This window comes from Pelodiscus sinensis, chromosome 20 (assembly GCF_052426305.1).
Source record: "Pelodiscus sinensis isolate ZL-2025 chromosome 20, ASM5242630v1, whole genome shotgun sequence".
Taxonomy (NCBI): domain Eukaryota; kingdom Metazoa; phylum Chordata; order Testudines; family Trionychidae; genus Pelodiscus; species Pelodiscus sinensis.
Window position 1 is genome coordinate 3,054,161 of NC_143071.1, and position 16,294 is coordinate 3,070,454.

Genomic DNA, 16,294 nt, shown 5'->3' on the forward strand with positions numbered 1-16,294 from the left:
CCCCAGTGCACGGCCCCACGCTAAGGAAGGGCAGGCGCATTTCCTGGTGCATATCCGGACGCCGTTCTCCAAAGAGCGCTCTCCCAGGTGCTGCCCGGCACCCGCCCGCCCAGCAACCACCGCTCAGCCAGCCTTAGAAACACGCAGTTTACTGGTAAAATACCACGCAGGCGCCGGACCTGGGAGTCCGCAGCAAGGGGTCGGGCTTAAGCCCCAGTCACAGACGGTGTAAAGAGAAGAGCACAGTCGGAGGGGGAGGGAGACTCCGTTTCCAGCCCCGTGCACCCGCACGGACGGAGCGCAGGCGCACACAGGCCATCTACCGGACGCGGAAGCCCTTGTTCCTGCCATCCTGCGGCAAGGCAATGGCACCCGGCAGCTGGGCTGTTATTTAGTAGCCAGCAGCTGTTTGCGCTGTTGCTCTAACAGGGCTTCGAGGTGGTCTGCCCGCTTCACAGCCGCCTGGAGCAAACGAGAAGACGGGAGGGAGCCGAGGTTAGACGCCACGAGGGCCGGAGGCGGGCAGCCCCGCGGGCCACGTCTAGCACTCCCGCCCGCAGGGACACTTACGTCATGCTGCTTCCGAAGGACGTTCACGGCCTCCTCTTTCTTCACGATGGCCACCTTCACTCTGCACGGAGACAAGGGGACCGGCTGAGCCTCGCGCCCCGACCGCCACGCCGAGGGGCCAGCAACCGAGGGAACGGCCTCGGGCCCCTCCTGGGACTCCCGCGCCCCGCACACGCCGACGGAGCCTGCTGCGCTGGCAGGGAACAGGCTAAGGAAACCCGTGCGCAGGTCCGACAGGAAGTGGGGGGGGGCCTGGATCCAGCGTCCAGTGCTGGGGGAGGTGGTGACTCTGCTGTGCTCAAATGACCCAAAACGCACGGAGGCGACTGGCCTAAACGCTGCCTCTGCTTGCCAGGGTCTTTCTGGTCCTGGTCATGCTGCCCTGGCACTGCCAGCGGCCCGTCACAGCCCTTGGGGCTTCAGCAAGCCACCGTCTTCCCCGCTCCAGCTGGTGGCGACCTTCCCGAGCGATTTCAGGCAGCCGAGCCCTGGTCTGGTGACCTCAGGCAGACAGCTGGATGCAGGGTAGGGAAGCCAGCCGGCTGAGGGGGAACGTGGCCCAGCTAGAGCATGTCAGAATTGGAGCCGGGGACTGCTCCGCACCACAAGGCCGCTCCCCGGCCACGAACACGAGAGGCAGAGACGGGGCCTGCCTGCCTGTTTCTGCGCCTCCCTGGGACTAGCCACATTCCCGAACCTTTTACTTTATTCCACAGGGCCGTGCGAGGGACTGGTGCAGTCGCACCACCTGCATGGAGACACTAGCACGCTGCACGAGTGCCCGCTGCTCCCCGGGTACCCGCCCAGGTCTGGGCGCACAAACTGCGCAGTACAACGGACAACGGGAACGCCTGTGACTGCGGAGCTCACCCGCACGGCAGCTCACGAGCCCTTTGCCAGCCAGGGAACAGCCTTCCCCTCTACCTTCTGGCTTGAGGGTGCCGCCCCCTCGCCCCAGACTTCCCGCCTGAGCCAGACCTGCTCTTCTCCACCTCTCTGGCCAGACTGCCAGCGCTGCGGCTTGCCATCTTCAGCGCCAGGGCTGCTGCAGGGTGGGACGGCAAGGTCCCTGGGAGCACCTGACCGAGCCGGCTGTAGCCAGGGAGAAGCCAGGTGCTCACAGTGCTAGCCTGCCAGGGAATCCGAGCGCAGCGGCATGTCTGCCCACGCGTCACGCCTCTCTGCCCTCTCCGAAGGCCCCCTAGCCAGGCCAGCAAAGGAGCAGCCCCTCCGGTTTCCAGTGCTACCGAGCTGCTGCAGGGCGGGGGCAGGGATCAGGGCAGGGCAGGGCAGGGCAGCAGAAAGCCTGGGGAGACAGCAGGCTCCGAGGACACATAGAAAGCGCAGCACCGGGACCCGTGACATGGGCCAGTTGGCGCAGGCTGGGGGGCCCCGTGAGTGGCCTCCAAACCCCGGCCCTGCCACAGCTGAGCCCAAGTGCGGCAGAACGTGAGCTCAGCCCTCACCTCCTGTGCACCTCCTCCAGCTCTTCATCCTTGTCCCGCGCGACCCGGTCCAGCTCCAGGCGCTGGCGGGCTCTCATCTCCGCCATCTCGGCCTTCAGCCGCTTGTTCTCTTCCTCCACGCCCACCAGCCTGTCGGCAAACTCCTGGCGAATCACCTCCGACAGGCTGCTCCTCTCCTGGGCCAGCTGGTCCTTCACCTGCGGGGCACAGGGCATCCCTGGGGGCTCCGTGCAGGGAGGGGGGGCTCCTTGGGGAGCGTCCCACACACCTGGGCAGCAGAGCGCCTGGCCTGCACTCACCTGCCTGAGGTCTTCCGCCTCCTGCTCCTTGAGCTTCACCAGGCCCTGCAGGTGCATGTTCTGGCCCTCCAGCTCAGCCAGCCGCCCCTTCAGCTCGCTGCAGCGCTCCTGCAGCTTCCGCTCCGCCCTCTCCAGCTCCTGCAGCTCCGCTTCGTACTTGTCGCGGACCCGCTTTATCCTGGGCAAACAGCCAGCCTGGGTCAGAGACGAGGCCCCGCCCCCCATCCCCCACCAGCGCAGGCCCGGGGTGACCTCACGCCCCTGGGGTCTCAGACCTTAGAGGTGGTTCAGCCCTTAAGCAGGTGGTTTCACGTCCCAGCCCCACGGATTATTGGCCTCAACCTCCTGTGGCCGCGGGCTCCACCGGCTAATCACACACGGGGCGGAAACACTTTTCCTTTCACCCGTTTTCACTTGCCCACTTTTAAGCCACAGGGACTGTCCTGTCCTTTGAAGGCCCGGGGCAGGCAAGGAGGGAGTCAGATCAAGGGCGGGCGGGCGGGCGAGGGGAGCAGGCAGCTCTGGGAAGGACAACCTTGACGCCCATCGCTGGCCCGCAGGGCATTGTGGGGAAGCCAGCCACCGGCTGTTGAAGGGAGCCCTGCCCAACAGGACTCCTGTTTGTCTAACGCTTTCCTAGCTGTGGGCGTGGACGGGCGCCAGCAGGGAAGCATCTGCCCTGCCATGCAGCGTGTGAGGGTGCAAACCTGCCCCAGGGGAAGGCGCACTGCACCACGCGGCCTGGCTGAGGCCAGCTCGGCCTCCCCAGCCCCGGAGGGCAGGCGCTGGGGGGCAGCAACACTCCGGCCCTAGAAGGCCCACGGCAGGCGTTCTGGGGGCAGAGCGTGGGCAGGGCCATGCCTGGCGGTTTGGGAGGGCAGAGCCTGCCCCGCCATACGGTTTGGACCTTCCCCAAACCTCTGCTCTAAGCCCTGGGCATCCTCCCACGTGCCGCTCAGCATGGCCGTGGCTGGGCCCAGCGAGAGATTCCAGACTGGGCTGGGGGCTCGGGGTCTTGGCAGCCACCTGGCCCCTTCCTACCTGTTCTCAGCCACCCTCTCGCACTCTTCCTTGACGGACGTCATGTCGGCCTCCAGGCGCCGGATGACCAGCTCGATCTCCCTGTCCCGCTCTTTCCTCACCTCCTCCTTGAGCTCTCGCTCCCGGGACAGCAGCCAGGCCTCCTGGGGACAGAGGCCGACGGGCTCAGGTGGCAGGAGAGCCGAGTACAATTCGGCGAGGCGCTGCTGTGCTCCCTGGGCCCACCCCGCTACCCCGACCGCGAGCTCGGCTGGGGAACGCAGCAGAGGGCATGTGACGTAGTGGGGGTACCTGGCTGGTTTCTATGCTGCTGGCTCTGGGGGAACCCCCACTGGCTGCCGTGGGTACCACGACCCAGCAAAACAGGATGAGTCACTATGCAAACCAGTGGCCAGACACCCCCCATGGAGAGGAACAAAGGAAGGTGGAATGCTGCCCTGGCTGGGGGGCAGGGCTGGAAGAGAGTTAGTTGGTTGCTGTCTGTGAGCATGGAGGAGACAGCCTAGGGAAAGGGGCTGGAGTTTAGGGGCCCAGTCTCCCCCCAACTCAAGGGGGCCTGAGGCATCCTAGCCCAGCTATGTGACCAGATTCCATCTGTGCTGTATCCTGGAGAGGCAATAAACTCCCTCTATTCCACCGGCTGGTGCAGTGCATCCCACTTCTGACACCAGTGTGACGGCACGTTGGGGGTCCCCCATCTCCTGCACCCCAAAATGGCACAAACAGACTGTCTGGCCACTGGTTTGCATAGTGACTCATCCTGTTTTGCTGGGTTGTGGTACCCACGGCAGCCAGTGGGGGTTACCCCAGAGCCAACAGCATAGAAACCAGCCAGGTACCCCCACTACGTCACAGGGCACACGGGGACGACAGGCAGGACAAGGTGCCTAGGAAGGCAGAGGATCAGTCCAACCCAAAGGTTTCCTGGCACGCCTCCAGGGCTGTGCGAAGCGCCTGCCTGACGAACAGGAACAAGGCGAGACTGGAAATGGTGAGCCACCTCGTGTGCTGGGAATCAAGCCGGGGGGTAGAACGAGGGGACGGGCTTCTCTGCCCACCACATCTTCCTGAGGCTCCCCCGAACATGGCTTGTGGCTTAATTCAGGAAAGGGCAGGTGTGAGCCTCTTGTGTGACCCTGGATCTTAGAGCCGTCCTGAGCAGGCCGGGCTAGAGAGAAGGGCCCCGGTGAAACCAACACCTCCACTGGCTCCAGCCGAGTCCTGACCCCCACCACACTCCACCCCCAACCTGGGGTTTGCCTCCTTCTCTTTGCTGGTTCCCGTCTCTGTTCTCTCTAATAAGCATCTAGCCAAGACAGCAGATGTTGCCCCAGCGCTGTGAGCCTGTGTGACGACGTGTCGGGGTTCCCCGTCTCCTGCACCCCCGGAGTGGCACGAACAGACTCCCCCAGCCAGTAGAACAGAGGGAGTTTATTGCTTCTCCAGGGCACAGCACAGATGGAATCTGGTTTCAGGGCAGGCCTAGGATGCCTCAGCCCCCCTTGAGATGGGGGAGACTGGGCCCCGAAATCCCAGCCCCTTGCTTAGGCTGCTTCCTCCATGATTGCAAACAGAAACTAAAAACTCTTCCAGCCCTGCCCCCCAGACGGGTTGGTCTCTGCCTTCCTCCCTTTGTCTCTCTCCCTGGGAGGTGACTGGTCACAGGTTGGGAGCCCCTTGCCTAGTGACTCATCCCCTGCCCTGTTGGGCCGTGCTACAAACAGCCGCCAGTGGAGGTCACTCACTGCCCAAGCCCAGCAGCCAGCAAGGCCCCCCCGCTACACCACAGCCTGTGACCGCAAAGGCCTAGCTCCCCCGACGCCGGGACGAGTGTGCCAGGTCGCCAGGTGGCTGATCAGCCCACGGGCTGGGCCGGTGGTTCTCCTGCAGTTGAGTGTTAACACCAGAGAGCGACGTGGCTTCCTCTCTCATTGCTGTTCGTCTCTCCCCTCTTTTCGGGGGTTTCTCTTCTCTTCTAGGAAATGGGTTTGCGGCAGCAGCTTCAGCCCAACTAACGACATCTCTCCCCCGCCCAAAGCCAGCTCTGACCATCTCTAACAGACTGGCAGGGTCTTGGCTCTGAAATCTCCCTGCAGCTAAAGGGGACGGGAACAAGGCTGCTGCTACCATGAAAGCTCGACTCAATCCCTTGTTGTAAAGGCTTCGGCTGTTTCTCTCTCTTCTCGGTTCCATTCACAAGGGGAAAAGGCCGTTGAACGGCGGGTTTGCCAGGGCGCTGAGCCGGCTAACACCTCTGGGCGCCCGGAGCAGCACTGGTCAGCGACGCTGACTCTCTGGGCTGTTCAACTACAGTCCCGGCCGAGCGCAGTTACCTCCTTCTTCACGTAGTTGGCCTCCCACGCCTGCTTCTCAATCTCCAGCCTGTCCTTCAGCACCTTCACCTCTGCCTGCGGGAGGGAAGAGGAGAGACAGAAACCTGTTCAAGGGAGCGTCACCACCCCCGGCCACCAGGCACCTGCTGGCAATGGCCAGCTGCTCCTCCGAGGGCAGTCTGTGTGTCAGTGCGCAGGGGCGAGGGCTAGCGGAGGGCTTGGAGGAGCCCTGCGTGCTGCATTGCACTGCAGGAACGTGGGTGTCCCCCGTGTCAGCTGGCACACCGGGCCAGCGTCGGGGGGGAGGGGGAGGGGCAAGACCTGGTGCCGCCTCTCCTGCTCCTCTTTCGCTTTTTCATACTCCTCCTTCAGGGCCTTGGCGCCCACGGCGCTGTTCTCCTCCAGCTGCCGCCTCAGCTCCTCCAGCTCCGCTCTCTGCCTGTCGGAGGCAAGGTGAGCGCTGTCAGACACGGTCGCGATGCCCCCTGCCAGCCCTTGGCCCAGAGCGCCGGCAGCCCCGCTGCACCCAGCGTCGGTGACCCCCAGTCCTCAGTGCGCCACCTCCCCCCTCACTGCAGCCCGACTGGGCCGCTGGCTCCCAGGCCATTCCAGACGGGAAACAGCAGCTAGCTTAGCAGAGCCGCCACGCACCTGGGGAGCAGGAACTGGCCGACTCTGCCCCCAAGGAGTGTTGGGAAGAACCCCACAGCTGACCTCTCCGCCCACCGGCCAGGGTCGGAGCAGCTCTCCTGGCCCTTTCCTGAAGCAGGCTAGTGGCGGCTCTACCACAGCAGGAGTGACGCTGGAGGGAACAGCCCTGAGACACGGGGCAGCTGGAGGAGACGGGACTGGGCCACGTTCGCCCTCTCGCTTCCCTGACATGGTTCTCGCCAGTCGAGAGCCTCAGAGCCCCCGTTCCTCCCGGGGCTGGTACTGGCCAGGAAGGGGCATTCGCCTCCAGCAGCCCAGGGGAGCTGGGTGGCGCGACGGGGAGCTCGAGGCCCAAGGCCTGCCCGTGGCTGGGAGCCTGGCCCATCGCTGCACTGGCTGCTCTCACCTGGCTGCCTGCTGGCTGAGCCGCTCCTTCTCCTCGGCCACCTCGCCGTAGAGCCTGCGGCGCTGCTGCTGGAGCGCCTGCTGCTCCTGCTCCAGGTGCTTCTCGTACCTGCAGTGGGGAACGCCCGTCAGGGACCTCGCCTGCGCGTGGGGGTGGGGCTCAGCTCTGCAGGGCCCCTGGTGCCTTGGCAGGCAGCTTCCATCTCCCGGCCTGCTGCCCGCACCCCTCACTGGGGCGGGGACGGCGGCCCCTGTGGGGAACCCCACCAGCAGGCCAGCCACAGCCCTTGCGAGGATACGCAGCTCATCTCCGGCTGGCCAACAGGCCTTGGTTTACCCCGATGGCGGGATGCGGGAAGACCGGAGGCTAAGCTGCAGCTGCCCATCCGGACTAGGGGGTGTTAAGATCCCCCACCCTGGGCTCCAGCACAGGACAGACGCAGATGGGAAGGATCCCACGTGAAACTCCATCCCCACGCACCGCTGCCTGGCTAGCTCCCTCTCCCGCTGGCTCTGCTCCTCCTGCTCCCGCTCCAGGAGCGCCCTCAGCTCCTCCGTCTGGCGGAGGTAGCGCTGGGCGGCCCGTTCGTCCGACTGCAGCAGCTCCGCCTCGTGCAGCGTCTTCAGCTTCTTGATCTCCTGCTTGTGTTTGGCGATGAGCTTCTGGATCTCTGGCTCCAGGCCTGGGGGCAAGGCGGGGGGTGAGGAGGCTCCGCGGGGAAGGACAGTGGCTCCACACAGCCTGGGCGAATGGGGCTCTCCAAGCGCACCCCCCTACACACCTCTTAGACCACTGTCCTCGGAAGGCAAGCAATGTCCTGAAGATAGGGCAGGCAGCTAAGGGGAGGGGGACTGATGCCCCATAACCTGGATGGGGGAAGCCCAGAGTCCTTCCATCATGCCCACAGGGATCCCAACACCACGCACTCCGCTGTACCCGACCCAGCTAACCCTGCCTCCGGCTCCCGGGCAAACGTAGCATGCAGCACCCAGCACAGCAGTGTTAACTACTGGTCAAGGGAGAGGTGGGGGAGGTCTTTGAGGCCAAGAAGAGCAAGAGCCAGTGACCTCATTGTCAGCTCAGGTGGGGGCGGGAAGGAGCCAAGCACCGGGCCCAGAAAGCGCAGCGCGGAAGGGGCTGGCTGAGCGAACAGGCCTTCCCTGCCCTCGCTGCTGGTGCGAGTCTACTGGGACACCTCAGTACTTGGCAGCTGGAATAAAAGGACAAACCAGCGGGGAACCGTCACTGCTACTGCCCAGCTGAGCTTCAAAAGGGAGAGAACAAAGAGACGTCTGGAAGTCTGGCCAGCGTACGGGCTGCGCCCAGGCCTTTTCCTGGCTCTCCCCACCCGCTTGTTGATTTCAAAGTTACTGGTCAGGGCCACTTGCCTGAAAACAGGATCTTGGCTCCACACAGGAGCCCGCTCTCAGCCCCTGTGCCTCACACCCCTCCCAGCCACAACTGGAGGGAGAGCAGAGCAGTTCGGTACAGGCCCCAGGCGAGGACGCTTGAGCACAAGGGGAGACTCCAGCTCCTGTTCTCCCGTGAGCATCCAGAGAGGCAGGAAATGTGGAACAGCCCTGACACGATGTCAGCAACTCCCTGCGGGCAGGGGGCGGGGTGCAGCGGGGGGGGGGGGGGGGGGGGGGGGGGAGGGGAGGAGATAGGGACACACGCACACGCTGGCTTTCACATCTCGCCAGGGACAGGAGCCCTTTGTACCTTTCACGGTGATTTCTTTGATCTTCTTGGTTTTCTCGTCGATCCATTTCTCCCGGCGGATCTTCTCCGTCGCACTCATCAGCTCCTTGAGTTTCTTGATCTCCTGTTTGGAAGAGAACGCCAAGCTTCAGGGACAAGGCGGAGGACAATACAGCTACCTTCAAACGCAGTGTTTCCACGGAGAGGAAAATCACTGGCCCCAACGACCTGGCCTACACATGGGCAACTCGGACAGCTGCAGCGGAAGTGTGCCCTCCCCAGCAAGGCACTGTCCCAGTCTCTTTACCCATCTCCTGTCCATTCCCTGTAGCAGAGCTGCGTTTGGAGCGCTGGGTTCGGCTGGGAAGCTGGCAGGAGTACTTCATTTCCCAAGTCCCTGCAGGCTCCCGATTCAGAACGGGCAACAGGAGATTTCACAGGATCCTCTGGACTCCACACAGCTCTTAGCGGGGAGCTTTTCTGCCCTTCCTGCAGCAGACTGTGCCCCGAGCAGATGTGCAGCTCTCACGCCTTCCTTGGGCACAACTGCTGGGCACGGCTTCCGATTCCAGGGGCACGGGTGATGCCAGGCACACCAGGTCCTACCGCTCTTACCATTCTTCTCTGGGGCGCTTGCTTGGGAGAGCCGGGATGCTGGGCCAGGCGTGAGAAAGGGATAAAGGGCCTACCCGCGTATGGAGGCCAGGCAAATGTAAACCATGAACAGCTGGCATGGACACTGCCACGGAGGTTCCAGGTAAATGCATCCTCTAGCGGCCGGCCTGGCCCACGCAGGCTGCACAGCACCCCGAATCCCTTGGCACGGAGAGCACTAAACTGAGAGGGTTGTAGGTCCTGGACACTGCTTGGAAGGGCAGAGGGAGAGAGCCATTCCATAGGTCTGTGGTGCGCTCTAGACAGCGCAACTTTCTCAGGGGAGGAGGCAGCGATTTGCACAGCAGCCAAGTCTGAGGAGGGCGAGAAGGATGGCTCGGATTCAGCTGCTGAGCCCAGCAACCCTGCAGGGAGGCAGCGTGGATCTGGCTGTTACTGCCTATGACCAACTCCTCTGCGTCGAGCTGCAAATCCTCTACCCCCCCTCCCCCCCTCACGCAGGGGTTTGTCTAGTGCCTCCTTGATGCTTTCACAGCGGCGCAGCTCAGCCAGACGTGAACGGAACAGAGGGGGGCAGCAGAGAGAGGGGACGCCCAAAGGCAGGTAAAGTAAGAGAGTGGGGGGGAGGCGAACCCATCGGGGGACCGTGGCGGTAACAGGGCCGTGCAGCCAAGCGGGTTAGCTCGCATGGACAGCGCTGTGACGGCATCATCTGTCTGCAGCATGGAGGACTCAACAGCTGGTCCAGCGCCAGAGCAAAACTGCCTCTGCTCACACCGGGGGCGAGGGAGAGTCACGGGGCTTCGGGCTACCTGAAACGCTGCAGGGGCAGGGCTAACAGGGAACGCCGCAGGAGCAGGGAGCCCGGACGAAAGCTCATTCAACCCTGGGGCAGGGATGTCTGGCCCAGCACAAGGGGAGGCCTAGCTAGCTGGGCCAAGGCACAAACTTGCAGCTCTCAGAGCCGAGTGCAAGGAAGGTCCCATGAACCTGATGAGCGAGTCCAGGGACTACTGGGGGCTCTGCAGCTCGACTGGCCTTAGAGAAGCAGGGGGAGGGAATTTAACCCCCCACACAAAGAATGGGTCACCAGTGGACGTCTTGGGAGGCCTGGGCTGAACTCCCTGCTCCGCCACAGACGTCCCGTGTGACCTTGGGTGAGTCCCTCAGTCTCTCTGGGCCTCGGCTCCGCTCTGCACACAGGCACGCGGGGGTAGACTACAGACTGGGAGGCCCCCAGATATGAGACGATGGGGGCCAGATGAGGAGTGTGTGGGGCAGACGTTGCGGCAGGAGCCCTCCGCCCGGTCCCTGCCCCACCCCCTCAGCTACTCTCTCGTCAGTCAGCGTCGCTGCTGCTGAATCAGCCCCTGGAGAACCCAGGCTGCTGCACGATGCGAGCCCCCAGAGGCTCTGCACAGCACACGTGCACTCTGGGGTGGGGCTGGGGAGGAGGGGTTCAGGCTGCCCCAGGGAGAGAGAGGACACCCCCAGCAGCTTGGGGCCAGGTGAGAAGCGCCTCTCCATGGCTACTGTCGCGGCACAGCCGGGGGAGGGGGCATGAAAGACACTCTCTGAAAGACACAGTAGCGAGTGGTCCCTTTCCCCTGCAGGCCCAAATGGGTTACAGCTGTCCCGGTCCCCGTGCTGTCCCCGTGGTCACTCTGCAGTGCAAATGCCCCTCCTTCCAGCACAGCCAGCCCCTGCCCTTGCTGTGAGCTACAGGAGGACGCTGCCTGCCACGTGTGGCGGCCCTCGCTCCTACCGTTCCGGACAAACGGACTCAGAGGGACGGACGGACAGATGCCCGTTTCTAAAACGTGTCGTGACGAAGAGTGAGACGCCGCCGCCATGTGACAGAGTGGCCATGGGGCGGAGCCAAGAGCCGTCTCCTTTTCCTAGCACTGCCTGGAACAGCCAGCAGGAGGCAGGACAGGTCAGGACTGCAGGCCGGCCGGCCGGGGCTAGGGACACCGGTGAGCGGGAATACGACCCGTTGTCCGTGTGTGCGGGAGCAGAGCGCACCCTGCCAAGGAGGCAGTTCCCAGCTGCTGAGCTTGGCGGAGAGCAGACCGTCCCCCTTACTAGCGAGGAAAGCGCCGCTCTGTTGTTTCACCAGCGCACAGCGACTGAGGCCCGGAGAAGACCTGGGCTGAGGGACACACGGGATGATCCTTCCTCCCAACAGGGCAGCACCCGGCAGCGGACGGACTGTTCACCAGAGGGCGGCAGGGAGGGAGACGGACAAGCTGAGGTCTCAGAGGCCTTTTGCCGTCGCTCCTTCCTAGGAACCCCGCACGCTGTTACAGCCCCGCTCGCCTGCACACTTCCAGCCCGGGGACAGGCTCCTCGGCAGCGCGTCCGAAGCAGCGGGAAGGGGGGTCGCTGTCCAATTCTCCTGCAGAGGCTGGTTTGTTACGGAGCCTGGCGTCCCCTGTGGCTGAGAGCGAGGCCTCCCCCCACCGCCCAGAGGCGCAGGGAGCCGCCTTCACAGCCTGGCCTCGGTCGGGAACCGCCCCACTCAGCAGTCTGACACTGGCAGCTATCCATGGCGTGCTCCTGCTCCCGTTCCCTCCGGACAACCAAGCCAGGATTCAGCCCAGGGCAGCTGCCCCCGGCAGTCAGGATGGAAGCCTCTACAATGCGTCTGCTGCTAGACAGACTGGGACCTGCCCGGAAGCCATAGATGCTTCTCCTGGGGAAGCCATGCTTCCCCCTTCCCTTCATCAGCAAAGAGGTGGCCAGGACCTAGAGGTCTCCGTCTTAAGCTCTACAGGCTGGAGGTCCTGCTTCGGGCAGGGGGCTGGACTCGACCTCCTGAGGTCTCTGCCAGCCCTGATTCTATGCACCCCAGCTTGTGCTCTGTGATGGTCCCTCCCCCCTCCACACCTTCTCACCAGCTCATGCTGCTCCTGCAGCTGGGCCATCTTCTTGGTGTACTTCTGGTCCACCTGCTTCAGCTCTGCCACCACGGCCTCGCACTTCTCACTCAGAACCTTCTTATCGTCAATCAGCTGAGAGAGGGGAGGGGAGGCAGGTGAGGTCACCCCGCTCGGGGCCCAGCGCCACGGCGGGGGAAGGGACGGCGCTGCAGGCCCACAGGTAGTCAGCTGACAGAGCAGCCCTGAACTACTCGGAAAGGTGGCCCAGGAACCTGCTCCCCTCCCAACGGGGCAGCAGCCGGCAGCGGACGGACTGTTCGCCAGAGGGCGGCAGGGAGGGAGACGGACAAGCCGAGGTCTCGGGGGCCTTCAACAAAGGTAGCCAGGACCTAGAGGGCCGTCAAACTCTACAGGTTGGAGGTCCTGCTTTGGGCAGGGGGCTGGACCTGCTCCCCTCCCTAATTCGACACCAGGCAGCCCCGTGCTGAGAACGGCAAGCAGGGTCCCCCCCAAGCACAAGGGCTACTGGCAGGAGTCTAGCTGGAGCAGACTCCAATGCTTCAAGGAGCATTTGGCGAGGTGGGGGGGCTCCTAGCTGCGTGACTGTAAAGCGTCCCACCCGGAGGGGAGGTTACCTGGTCGATGAAGGCCAGGTGTCTCTGGATAGCAGCCTCGTACTGCTCTCTCTGCAGCTGGAGCTGGTGGCTAAGCTCCTTCTCGGTCTCTTTGACGTGCCGCACGGTCAGTTCCCGCTGCTGTGCCTGTCGGGTGCAGGGGAAATAACCACAGGACGTGAAGGAGCCGCCCACACAAAGCTGAGACTGGCACAGGGCAGAGGCCAGGAACGGTGCCTGCCCACCAGGGTCAGCTTGGCAGGGGTTGAAAGCCACCATTCGAGCTCCTGGGGCTGCCAGGTCCCAGTGTGAGGGGCTGGCATGAGGAAAAGGGAGTGGAGTGGAGTGGGCGTGGAGGCAATCCTGCATGCTCGCTAGCTCCGTTCCCCTGCCTTTGGCAGCACGGGGAGGGCTCAGAAGTCCTGGCCCGACTGGGCCTCTTCCGGGCAAGGGGGGTGGGGGAGATCCGTTCCTCAGCTGGGCTTTCCCAAATCGCTGCCAATGGCTCAGACCGTGTCAGGTCGGGATCCATCCCTCTGGCCCCTCCATGTTCGCTTGGCTCCATGGAGAGGACTCCGCCCCCCAGCTGCCGGCGGTACTCAGCCAGGCTAAACGCTCGCCCTGTGATGCAGGGCGCGGCACAGCTCCTGAATACGTGGTCAGGAGGGCGGGCCAGCTCTGGTTTGCCCTGCTGCAGGTCCCACGGTCCTCTCCCCCCACCCTAGGCTGGTGAGTGTCTGGGCTACGCACCAGTGCAGTCTGCAGCATGGTGATGGCTCGCTTCTTCTCCTCCACCTCCAGCTTCAGCCTCATGATGGAGCTGGTGACTTCTGTGGCTACAGCTGAAGCTTGCTCCAGGTGGGCGGCCACCTCCTCTTCAGACAACAGAGGATTCTGGGAGAGGAACACATCACAACCAGAGCCGGACACAGCTCGGTGTGGGACCAAGAGCCCCCTTTCTCCCCCACAGCATTCACACCCAGGTCTCCACAGGTAGGAGGACTCTGTCTCTGTACTGTCGAGCCCTTCAGACGGGCTCTGGAATGCCTGGTCTCTCACAAGCCCCCTGCAATGGAGCCAGCAGAAGCTGTATTCCCATTCTGTGCCCCAAAAGCCACACCCAGGCCCCCATTTGCCCAAGGCCAGGCCTTCTGGAGACTCCCCAAAGGAGTCAAGAGAGCAGCGGGATGTCGGGGTACATGGTCCCCAGGCCTCAGTAGTTTCCCCTTTTCCAGCAAGGACTCTGATGGATCCATTTTGGTCCCCACGACGCTGGCCTCACATCATTAGGCCAGGCTCTCCTGTTCCGCAGCAGTGTCCAAGCGGAACAGCCAGCTGGCAAGCCCCCATGTGACACAGCCCAGAGGCTCGCCTAGCCCCCTGCCCCACGGCTCACCTCCGGCTGAGCAGCAGAGGCGGCAGACCTGGGCCGCTCCTGCTCCGACTTCTCCATCTCATCCAGGAAGGTGATGATGGTCTGGAGCTTGGCTTCGGAGAGCAGAGCCCCGTCCCCAGGGACGCCGGGGCAGTGGTTCAGCTTTCCAAACTTCTCCAGGTTATCGGCAGTCAGGGAATTCGAGTCGGCCTCCTGCCCGGGGAGAGGACGTAGGGCATTAAATGGGCAGCCGTGCAACAGCACAGCAGAGGCAAGGCCGTGAGTCAGTAACCAGCTGTCACCAATCCAACTGCATTCTTCCATCGCCCCCTACTGGCTGCTCCTCCCAAGGACGTGCTCACACACCAGGAATCCTCCCTGGACAAGCACGGCAGGCCAAACTCCACCTTGTCCCTGACGGATACTCCCAGAGGCACAGTATGAAACGGTGGCATTTCACAGGCATTGGCTTTTCATCCCTGCTCACTGCCCCCACCCTGACTGGGCACACATTGCCTCAGGCCAGGGTGCAGAGCTCAAGTTTGCTGACATGTTAAGTGACTGCTTCTTGGAGCAGTTAGTTCTGGCACCCACAAGAGGAGAAGCAATTCTTGATTGAGCCCTTGGACCGGATGCTGTTCTCTGCGAAGAGGTGAAGATAGCCGGATCACTTGGTAACAGTGACCATAATATAATGAACGTTAACACCCGCGTGGCAGGGAAAGTACCACGGAAGCCCAACACTGCAGCATTTCATTAAAAAAAAAGGGACCATGCAAAAAATATGCTAGTTAAGCAGAAATTGAAAGGCACAGCAGCCAAAAATGAAATCCCTGCAGGCTGCATGGAAGCTTTTTAAAGACACCGTAACAGAGGCTCAACTGAACGGCCACATTAAAAAACAGTATGGAACCAAAATGCCATTGTGTCATTCCCAAAATACATGCAACTTTTAAAATCAGAATGCTAGCCACTCTGGCTGAGTGGAGACTGTGGCTAAGCAGCTGCTCCTGGGGTGGGCAGATGGACTCAAACCCACAACCTCAGGCTCCAGGGGCTGAGACCTAAGCCATTAGGCCAATGGAGTTCTCTTTGCTGAGCACTTGTTCTGCATTTTGATGTAGTTTGGCTCTTTGGTTTGAAAAGGTCGCCCACCTCTGCATTACAGGATGTTTTGGAACAAATTGACAAACTGAATACTAAGAAGTCACCTAGGGTATGTCTACACTATCCCGCTAGTTCGAACTAGCGGGGGTAATGTAGTCATCCGCAGTTGCAAATGAAGCCCGGGATTTGAATTTCCCGGGCTTCATTTGCATGAAGCCGGCCGGCGCCATTTTTAAATGCCGGTTAGTTCGAACCCCGTGCCGCGCGGCTACACGCGGCACAGAGTAGCTAGTTCGGATTAGGCTTCTAATCCGAACTAGCTGTACTCCTCGTGGAAGCCTAATCCGAACTAGCTACTCCATGCTGCGTGTAGCTGTGCGGCACGGGGTTCGAACTAGCCGGCATTTAAAAATGGCGCCGGCCGGCTTCATGCAAATGAAGCCCGGGAAATTCAAATCCCGGGCTTCATTTGCAACTGCGGATGACTACATTACCCCCGCTAGTTCGAACTAGCGGGGTAGTGTAGACATTGCCAGCTGGTCCTGGGGTTTCACCCTAGAGCGCTGAAGGAACTCGCAGTGTGGAACTGCAGAACTATTAACTGTAGTGGGTAACATACCCTTTACATCAGATTCTGTACCAAATGCCAGGAGAATAGCTAATGTGACAATTTTTAAAAAGGGCTCCAGATGTGATCCTGGCAATTAAGGGCCAGTATCACATAGATGAATATAATTTATTGGGGAGGAGGGGGGGAGAAGAGAGTCAGCATGGTTTCTGTGAAGGGAAACCATGCATCACCAAGCTACTAGAAGTCTTTGAGGGAGTCAACAAACATGTGGACAAAGAATCCAGCGGATATAGTGTCATATTTTCAGAAGGCCTTGATGAGGTCCCTCTCCAAAGCTCTTTAGCAAAGTAAACTGCCTTGGGATATGAGGGAAGTTCCTCTCCTAGATTGGTAACTGGTTAGAAGACAGGGAAAAAGGGCAGGAATAAATGGTCAGTTTTCAGAACGGAGTGAAGTAACTAGTGGTGTCCCCAGGGTCTGTTCTGGGACCCGTCCTATGCAACATATTCACAAATGAGCTGGCAAACAGTGAGGTGGCAAAACGTTACAAACTCCTGAAGATAGCTAAGTCCCGGGGGCCCAGGGAAGGCCGGAGTGTCAGGTGCTGCCAGCGAGTGGGTTCTGGCGGGGAGGAAGGAGGGGGCTTGCTGCCCCCCATGGTTA

General features: G+C 62.0%; 1 protein-coding gene across 1 annotated transcript in view; it reads right to left on the bottom strand.

Annotated features, from left to right (window-relative positions):
* Positions 1-130: 130 nt before the first annotated feature.
* CEP131 (centrosomal protein 131) overlaps positions 131-16,294 on the bottom strand; it is a 33,361-nt gene continuing 17,197 nt past the window's right edge. Inside the window, exons 13-26 of the mRNA XM_075904065.2 lie at positions 13,975-14,166; positions 13,329-13,472; positions 12,600-12,725; positions 11,980-12,096; positions 8,489-8,591; positions 7,247-7,448; positions 6,767-6,874; positions 6,031-6,148; positions 5,710-5,784; positions 3,377-3,519; positions 2,336-2,513; positions 2,037-2,233; positions 571-631; positions 131-462 (exon numbers count right to left, since the gene is read on the bottom strand). Of these exons, the coding sequence (XP_075760180.2) occupies positions 388-462; positions 571-631; positions 2,037-2,233; positions 2,336-2,513; positions 3,377-3,519; positions 5,710-5,784; positions 6,031-6,148; positions 6,767-6,874; positions 7,247-7,448; positions 8,489-8,591; positions 11,980-12,096; positions 12,600-12,725; positions 13,329-13,472; positions 13,975-14,166 (1,839 nt within the window). The 3' untranslated portion in view covers positions 131-387. The remainder of the gene's footprint in view (positions 463-570; positions 632-2,036; positions 2,234-2,335; positions 2,514-3,376; positions 3,520-5,709; positions 5,785-6,030; positions 6,149-6,766; positions 6,875-7,246; positions 7,449-8,488; positions 8,592-11,979; positions 12,097-12,599; positions 12,726-13,328; positions 13,473-13,974; positions 14,167-16,294) is intronic.